Below are 9411 nucleotides of genomic sequence, written 5' to 3'. Positions count from 1 at the left end.
ATTCCCTTGGTTTATGGGCAATCTCTTTCTGCGCAAAGTGCATGCAGACGTCGTAGCACTCAATCCCATGCCCTTGTCCATATGTTTGGGGATCAAACTTTGGAAACAGACGAAGAAATAGTCAGTACGCCATCTTTTCCCTTTCACTATCGGTGATCGGCAATTTGTTATTGTTCTTGGAATTTAATAAACGACCGAGATAGAATCGTCAAATATGCATGATCTATGGGTTGACATATATCTGACAGCATGTCTAGACGAATCTATATAGGTTTAACCACATCAAATATATATCCACTAGCTCCTTCACATTCTCCTACTAACTCATTATGGGTGTAAACGACCCTGAGCGTAAGCCAAGCCATGCCATTAATGAACCCATTTTCCTTAAGCAAGCTCAAAAACATTAATGAACTCAGCTCAGCTCACACAGCTCTACGACTCATGATATAAGAATATAAAAAAAAAAAGGTCCAAGCAACATTTGGGCTACGTGGGTCGAGTTCAGCCCAACTTTCAGCTGCCCACGTTGGATAAACCTCCCAAAGTTACTTGCAAACAAACTCTTCGACTTTGTTAATTAAAAATAATTAGATGGTACATCTCTCTGGTAGTAGGGGTTGAGGATTTAGAGTTTAGATGAACAAACAAGCTTCGTATATAAAGTTATCCATCTTATGCTCTCTTTTTTACATAGATACTCTAATTAATGACATTAGAGGCCAACATGCAAGGAGTCTAGTCGGAAAAAGTAAAGGCATCCAATTGATTACGCCACCTCATGTTGGTCGGTTTTATGTTTCCCATTGTCGCACACTGTACGTTTAAGCAACGCACATCCTCCTTCCCAATTCATTAATTCAAATACTCTGATTCGAAGAAGCAAAAGCCCAACGCTGCATAGTTTGAGTGCCAGGACATTAATCAAGTTGATAATCTCTTCCTTTTTTAACTTCCCAATTGTATGAAAGGCATGCGATTCTTGTTAATCCTCTGCTTACGGCTTCAAATACCTAGCATGCATTGTTAATCCTTCATTTAGTAGTTGAATTAATGTGTGATATAAAATTATTTTTAATAAATATTATTTGTATTTTAAATTATAATTATTATGATGTTTAACTATTATTTTAGAATTAAAAAAAATATCGTGCACGTGGGATAAAATTGTTTTCTAAACTAGGCGACAGAACAACTTATCTGACAATTGGCAACTGGCTTTGTACCAGCTCTATATACCTGATCTCCAGCTAAGTCATGGATGAATAGATTCAAGTATGTAGATTGGGTGTTCTTCGCCACTGCTGAAACATTAAATAAAAGGCCGGGTTTCAGGTGGACGCATCAATACAGGGCACTCGTGGACTGCCACATTTCTCTCTCTCTCTCTCTCTGCTACCTTGAGTATTGATCTACAATAAGTGTACGTATTAGTGAAATAATAAATTCCATCCACGTGAATCCAGAGGAGCCTCAGCGAAGCAAACGATAAATAGAGATCCCGTGGAGCACGTGACTGGGCTTCAACCTTCAAGAACTCTCCACCAAGGGGGTGAAAAGTGGGCTCTAGAGTTCTAACTGAAGTTCGAATATTTAGTTTCTAAATCTATACGAATTTATGATATTAATGGAGATTTATAGCACAACTGCTAGATACGTAAGAAAAGTGTATTAGAGATCCATGTTAATAGTAGTAAGAATAGTCGTTAATTTAGATTACTATTTTCATAATATTTTTGAATACTACTCTTCAACAACTTGTAGACTATTCAGATGGTTAATTACATTTAACTTCTTCCAACTATTCTTATTTTCTAAATTGTTTATTATATATATATATATTAAATGATTTTGTTATATCTTAATATATCTATGAATTAAAAAAATTATGTGAAAAATATATAGTACTAAAAAAAAAAGCTAAGTATAATCATCCCATATTCAAATACATAAATAAATTTAGCTATCAAATGGATAGAAAATATCTCAACCTTTATCCACTAAAACTAAAATAAGATTGTATCAAATTTTATCCAACCCACTTTCATCGTTATATCATCCTCTTACTTCCAGAATTGATAGATACATTTTCTATAACCAAATAGGTTATAAGTTCAGCTCGAAAGTATGATTAGCTTAAAAGAGCAGCTCAGCAGCATGACGGCTTAGAGCAAGTTTACATATAGCCTAACTATCTCTATATTTAAGAAAGATAAGGCTCATGAATGATAAAAAAAATATTTACATGTGGTTAGATTAGAAAATTAGTATGACACATAACTCACCTATATGCAGCTATGATTTTATTCGACACTCGCAAAACGCCGATCTAGTCCGTAGCGTGTCGCAAATAATCGTCGGATCGTCAACGGCTACCTGCGGCCTTTGAGGAGGAAGGCGACAAGAGGCTCGCTTCTTCCAACGAGACTAGTTTGATAAATAATAAGGAAGATAATAGTTCGCTATTAGGGTGAGTGAATATAACTAAGATGGGGCCCAGCAAAAAGGAAACGAACTCGATGAGAAATCATTATTACTTACTGCGTTCGTCCTTTCGTTTCTTTTTTCAACATTATAAGACAAATAAAACTAGACTCTACCTAAGCTAAGAATCATGCTCAAGTTCCCAAACGAAGACTAGTATAGACAATGGCATTATAAGCTAGGCTCTAATAGACTTGTTGATTATTAGAGGCTATAACATCCTATCTAACCTATAACTGCAGTAAGATTACAAATGATATGCGCCAAATAATTGCCGCCGAATCTCATTCCGCTGGATTAAATTATAGACAATTTTATAAATCATATTATTTATTTTGTGATCCACAATTAAGTTTTTATAACTCAACTCATATTTTTTTATTATAATTTTTATTTGACATCCTCCATTAATTTAAATGATACAAAAATCATTATAATATATAAATATTTAAATTACTTCTGACTTCTTTAGATGAGAGAAATGGTGAGGATATTTTAATAATTTCATCGTTATTAATTAGTTAAAATAACGTCAGGGTGTTAAACGAGAATTATAAAAAAAAAAACAGAGGTCGAATTATAAAATCGTGAAAGATAAGATGTGAAACACAAAATAGATAAAATATATGGTATAATTTATAAAATATCCTAAATTATAATATTGGTCGTAATATTTTAGTACCAATCAATTATCTTAGACTAGTGACTTTTTTTAAAAGAAAAAAAACATCCATTTCTATTCAAATGCCTCAATTCTATTCCGATTGTGACCATTTGAAATTTGATATTTGATATTTGCTAGCAATTTAGTTGGGCCGGGTTGATTAATATTACATTATATTATAAATTGCGAGGTTTTATTTTACATCCTTATTTCAATTAATAGAGAACAACGGACCATCTGATAATTTTTTTATTTAAATTAATTTTATTGTTATTTAATACCATCTTTTTCCAACACGGCGCTGTGCCACCCTGGAGTTTTAGTTGCGATTTGTTGGATGCTTAGCTCACAGCTCACTCTAAACTGTCCCAGAAAGCAAGGCATCTATAAGAAAAGAGAGACCAGATACCGCCACGTGTCCTACCCTGTCGGGGCAAACTCATCCACCGGGGCTGATGGTGGGAACCGGCCGTACAGTCGCCATAGCCGGTCACCTCAGAGCGTCTTCCATTTTAGCGAGTAGAATAGAAAACTATTCTCTAACCCCTGTGCTTAATCCGCCATTAGCGTCGATTCCCGATTCCCGTTTCCCCCTTCCGACAGGTGAGTTAAAGCGACTGGAATCTCTTAGCGGCGAAATTGATGTAGCCCATTAAAGCTCCAATCCCTTCTTCGACGAGAGCAGTCACTCTTGTTTCGCCTAAAAAGGAGCAAAAACCCTTCCTTTTTTTGTTATCTTCTCGATTCCTCTTCCCCATCGCCATTCCTCTGCTCCACCCGCGCTTGGATCTGGGGGAAACGGGAAGATGCTCACGTGCATCGCTTGCTCGAAGCAGCTCGGCGGTGGCTCGCTCCATGAGCCGCCGGAGGAAGACGACGAGGGGGGCGCCGGCGGCGCGACGCCGAGCACGCGGCAGGCCATTAAAGCCCTAACCGCCCAGGTGCGAAGAGGGGAAAGCAGCGATAAAGTTTGGATTTTTTTAGGGTTTTGTAGTGCTAATTGAGGTCCTTTTCTTTTGGGATCAGATCAAAGATATGGCATTGAAAGCATCAGGGGCGTACAGGCACTGCAAGCCGTGCGCCGGATCGGTGTCTGACCGGCACCCTCACCACCGAGGGCTCGGGTACGCCGAATCCGAGGCGGCTTCTGGGTCGGAGAGGTTCCACTACGCGTATAGGAGGGCCGGGGGAGGGAGCTCGGGGTCGACGCCAAGGGTTAGAGGGGCGGCGATCTCGAGCGGTGAGGCGACCCCGTCCATGAGCGGCCGGACGGAGTCGGAGGCGGCGGCGGCGGCGGCGGAGTTCATGGTGGAGGAGGAGGAGGAGGCCAAGGAGTGGGTGGCGCAGGTGGAGCCCGGTGTTCTCATCACCTTCCTCTCGTTGCCCCAAGGGGGGAACGATCTCAAGCGGATCCGGTTCAGGTATTATTCCCCTCTCTTTCTCTCATCTCCTCTTCTCGTTTTGGTTTAGAGTTCGAATCTTGGCGGAGGCGGAGGTAATGTCACCGCCGCCGGGTTTGGATCTGGTTACCAGTGGTTCGCTTACCGCTTAATTGGACTCTCGCAACTGATTCAAACTCAGAGATGCCAGAATTTTGAGTTGAATTTTTGGTAAATTAGTAGGCGGACAAGACAAAATTTCTTTTTCATATGTTCTCTTTTTTTTTTTCTTTCACTTTTGTCTTTGATCGATAATTTTGATATCACTTTGCTTGAACTGGAAGTTTGGACAAATAAATTCATTCAAAAAAGCATTTAAAAGAAGTTAAAGACGAAGAACCAATCATCTTTCTCTGTTTAACATCATCACTGGATACCAAATTTTTTCTTTGGCTTTTATTGTTGCAATAAAATCCCTTTTTGACTAGAAAGCACAACCTTTTCCTGTATTTACCCATTCTTTTGAACAGTTCAGTAACTCGAGTTAGCGTCTGTGCAGTACTTTGGAAAAATTTTATGGGGCAAAATAATATATTGGTATTTAAAAAGGAACTATCCACCAAGTTGGCCTTCTAAATTCGGCATCCCTCGGCACGGATCTCGATCCACATGCAGCGTCGAGTTGGGTTCGGTGTGATCTTTCGGCAACTCCTAAAGCCCCATCTCGGAATATTATATTCCGATAGGTTGGAAATTGCAAAAGAAGAAATAAAAAAGGCTGGGAGGGTGAAGTGCGTTATTAGTTTCAATTTTTGAGTGAGTATTTTCGAGCGGTTGTTGGCCCTCTCGTCTCGTGAGACAATATACATCGCTCCGTCTTCCCAATTTGTCCGTTAGCAGCTTAATTGTGCCAAATTAGTGGTAAAGGGCTTTTGGCTCCACTTGCCGAAGGCAATCTGGGGTGACGACACAAGGCCCACCATCTCCTCCTTTGAGGAGTAGAAAAGAAAAGATGGGAACAGGCCAAGTGGTGACTTACTTCACCTTTTTATATTTGGTAAAGGGTGTTAGTTTTGGGGTTATAATCAAATGGGCCCTCCTCGTTCCTTATTTATGGCTTGTGTACCACTTTAAGCTGGCAATGAAGGGTCGCCATCTGGATCTATGGATGAGATTTTTTATAAAAATTTCAGGAGTGAGTTCTTGCAGGTTACTTGTACTGCCTGTCAATGCCAATCATGGAGGTTAGCCCTAGCAGGCGCACTAGATTTGAATTGCATTATGGGAGGATTGGAGCTGGTTTTGAGCTGGGTGTAGGGAATCAGGTTCTGGTCTTAGGACCCCGTGTTTGGATAAAATGATTTGAGCTGATCTGTTTCACTAATTGCGTACAAGCTCCTTCCTCTTCCATGCATTGTTGCTACTTGCTAGAATCCAACCCCCCTGATCTTGTTATGTATTTAACAAATCCTATTCTAAACTGTCTTTTTTCTTTAAAGTCATTGTGCAGTGTATTTATTGTCGTTTTTTGTGCATCTGATTAAGCTACTAGTAGGTGTGTAACTTGGATTGGTTACTGTTAGTTGACAGATGGTAATGGCGGGTAATATTCCGTGTCTTTTTGCAATAGTATTTGAAAAGGAGGGGACAATTTATAAAATGGTTGTCTTCAGTGTTCATAAAAAGCCAATGGTGAATGTGAGAACTTGCAAAAAAAGAAATTAAAAAGAAACCTGGAAATTTTAGTTTTTGGTGTCTTTGTAATGTTCTTATAAGTCCTGAGGTGCATGGGCACAGGGTATTACATATCCTATGTTTTCTATTATAAAAAAGGAAAAATATGTATAGATCTAGCCTTTCTCATGGACTCCAAAATTACAGTATAGTTGAATCTTAAGTTAAAGGTGTAATTCACTTAACTTGGCCCTTAAGATTTTCTTCCTTGTTAATAATACTCCAGGCAAGAAATATGATTTCTGTAAGTCTGACAGTGCTGAAGTTGACAGACCACAAACTTGGGGATTCAGTGTTCATGCAATTTTCTATTCTTGACAAGTTATGTAACAATGTGAAGTTGCATATGAGATCTTCTAAATAATATGAGATCTTCTAAATACTGAGTTGTAGGCAAAATTTTGGGTTATTATAAAATATTGTTTTGTTGCAACTCTTCTAGATATCAATATGTGTTCTGCTTGTTATTTATGTTGTCATTGGTTGCTCAAAATGGCATGTGACAGCCGTGAGATGTTTAACAAATGGCAAGCCCAGCGGTGGTGGGCTGAAAACTACGACAAGGTCATGGAACTCTACAATGTCCAGAGGTTCAACCGTCAGGCCGTTCCTCTTCCCACCCCTCCCAGGTCCGAAGATGAGGTAAAAGGAATACTAATCAAAATTTCCCTTTAAATCTTCCTAATTTTAAATGTTGCATGTTCTTAATTGCCTTGTACATTGCGTTTAACTTTGCATTTCTTCTTGAAGAGCTCAAAAGAGGACAGCCCAGTGACCCCACCACTGAGCAAAGAACGGCTACCTCGAAACTTCCGCAGACCGTTGATGGGTGGTGGAGCAATGGGATACTCATCATCAGACTCACTTGAGCATCAATCGGTTCACCATGGTAATGGCCACCATCATTACAACCACCACGGGCGCCACTACTGTGAGACAGCTGGGCTTGCATCAACTCCAAAGTTGTCAAGCATCAGCGGGGCAAAGACAGAGACATCGTCGATGGATGCATCTTTGAGGACAAGCTCTTCCCATGATGACGTGGACCGATCTGGTGAGCTCTCTGTATCCGTCAGCAATGCAAGTGACCAGGAGAGAGAGTGGGTGGAGGAGGACGAGCCTGGTGTTTACATCACAGTCCGAGCTTTGCCTGGTGGAATCAGGGAACTCCGTCGTGTCCGATTCAGGTCAGCCTCATTTCAGTTCTATTTTTACTTTCTCTCTGCTTTGCAAGTCCTTCCAAACCTTCCTGTTGCAAAGACTAGTCATTCATCAAAAAGTTCATTGACCTCGTATTGATTGTTTATCAACATGTAGGAATGCATGTGTGACTTGAGCAAACCAAACTGTTGTTGCCTGATTTTTCTTAGGAAAAATCTTAGCAATATGAGTTTTAACTTAGAGTCATTCTTGGACTGAAAAGACAACTGATGTAAGGGTAAGGTAGTTGGAGTTGGTTTAGAGGTCTGGACTACTGGATCAGAAGTCAAGTTCTATGTCCATTCAGGAGTCTTCCAATCTTCTAAAAGTGGGAAGGCCTGATTTATTTCTTCCATTTGTTTGAATACTAGTGTCCGTGTTTCCTGTATATGGACTTGGGCATTTGTGCAAAAAACAGATAACTTATTATGATGATTTAGGAGGCACATATTATAGATGTCTAGTGTCACCCAATTTGGATTAGAATTTGTTTTGATGATGACTGATGATAATTGACACACTTGAGTTAATATGCCTGTATTCAGTTCAAACAATTGCAACCCATTCTATTTTAATATTGATATGCTAAATCAAAGCCAGAATTAGTCAGATAGTTTCTGATATGTACTTTTCCAGCATGAGTGTTAACAGAAAATTTGAGAGCTGTGAAAATCCTCTGATGGAAAAGGTAGGCAAAAGAAACATACGATCTAAAAATATCCAGAGAACCAGTGGATTAAGGACAGATCAAATTTCCCTCCCTGTGTTCGTGAGTAGTGACTAATTAGACAAAAAGGCGGTAAATGTTAACTGTGAAATGTTTCTGAGTTTCCCATCCATTATGTTAGACCTTGTGTTAGTCAATACATGCATAGGTCATAACTGGAATATAATATATCTCTGGTTTGATATAGATTCTCTCCCTCCATGTGTTTCCACATGCGTACAGCATATACGTCAGCCTTCCTGTTTCTTGGTTTTCCACTTGTCCTAGTGATACTTTCAACTTTCAGGGTTGGTTATACTTGTTAAAACTTCTTGTAACATCCAGTTCCTTTTTGGGCAATGCCTGTTCTTTGATGTTAAAGAAAAGACCAATGGGCAATCAAAGTTAGAATTTGAGAGGACAAAGCCATGATTATAATGTGAGTAACGGAACTTGTTAGCATGTTTGGTTGGTAAAACTCAGCAAGCAATTGTTGGCTCCCAACTAATTAGCATGTATAGTTGGTGAAACAAACTGACAATTACGATTGCTGGAATTACGTAATTTGTTTTAGCTGATCCTATCTAACTTCATCCAATTACGATTGTAAAGATCCTAACTCTGGCTTCGCTCTTTGCATGTAGCCGGGAGAGGTTCAGTGAGATGCACGCAAGGTTGTGGTGGGAAGAGAACCGTGCCAGGATACACGAGCAATATCTTTGAAAAGAAGGGAACGACATTACATCTGCAGCTACTTTCCTCACAAGGTCTGCTGACTGAGTTTATCCTATGCAGCTTCCTCTAGTGCAAGTTTGTCTTCTTAGGCACTCTCATATGAGCATAATTTATGTATATCTGATACTAACAGAGTATGTTGCCCCATAGCTTGGTGGTCTCAGTGGCGGCAGCAAATGCTAGAGTCCAAAAAATATACAAACTTTGCGCTATTGTTCGGTTTTCTTTTTAACTTTAGTCTTCTGCTATTTGATCAATCTCAGCCTTCGCTCTTCTTTTTTCATCCGCCTTAATTTAGTATGCAGAACCAGTTGTGTAACTATGGATAGTATCGAAAACTTCACTCGGGGTGTATGTTGTAGCCAAAGGCTTTGTATTAGGAAAGTGACGATGTTTGTATTTTCTGATGATAAATTATCATTCATACTTCTTTCTTCTGTTTCAAGTCTTCTCCTTCGTATGTTTTCCCCTCTTTTCTAAACACTTAAATGGACTAAGCGCTAGGTTTA

The 9411-nt window shown here is 39.4% G+C and overlaps 1 protein-coding gene across 2 annotated transcripts; it reads left to right on the top strand.

Moving 5' to 3' along the window:
• The first annotated feature begins 3510 nt into the window (after nucleotides 1-3510).
• Nucleotides 3511-9347, top strand: LOC140780607 (protein Brevis radix-like 1). 2 transcript variants are annotated; one of them, XM_073126264.1, is made up of 6 exons: nucleotides 3670-4089; nucleotides 4175-4569; nucleotides 6768-6903; nucleotides 7012-7448; nucleotides 8812-8934; nucleotides 9036-9347. In XM_073126264.1, exons 1-5 carry the CDS (start codon nucleotides 3955-3957, stop codon nucleotides 8888-8890), a joined length of 1182 nt encoding a protein of 393 aa, XP_072982365.1. In that variant the 5' UTR covers nucleotides 3670-3954; the 3' UTR covers nucleotides 8891-8934; nucleotides 9036-9347. The 2 variants fall into 2 exon arrangements, with proteins under 2 accessions (XP_072982364.1, XP_072982365.1); XM_073126263.1 differs by having other exon boundaries at nucleotides 3511-4089; nucleotides 8812-9347.
• The last annotated feature ends 64 nt before the right edge of the window (nucleotides 9348-9411 follow it).

Source organism: Typha latifolia, chromosome 1 (genome assembly GCF_019914945.1).
Source record: "Typha latifolia isolate L0001 chromosome 1, TyphaL0001v2, whole genome shotgun sequence".
Taxonomy (NCBI): Eukaryota; Viridiplantae; Streptophyta; class Magnoliopsida; order Poales; family Typhaceae; genus Typha; species Typha latifolia.
Note: the sequence above shows the minus strand (reverse complement) of the source record. Positions and strands in the feature narration are given on the sequence as shown.

What these genes read in the sequence shown, in the direction of transcription:
- LOC140780607 (XM_073126263.1), top strand. Translation starts at nt 3,955, where the DNA reads ATGCTCACGTGCATCGCTTGCTCGAAGCAGCTCGGCGGTGGCTCGCTC. An exon ending in CTCCCAGGTCCGAAGATGAG is followed by an intron (nt 6,904 to 7,011) that starts GTAAAAGGAATA and finishes TTCTTCTTGAAG; the next exon opens with AGCTCAAAAGAGGACAGCCC. An exon ending in CTCCGTCGTGTCCGATTCAG is followed by an intron (nt 7,449 to 8,811) that starts GTCAGCCTCATT and finishes CTTTGCATGTAG; the next exon opens with CCGGGAGAGGTTCAGTGAGA.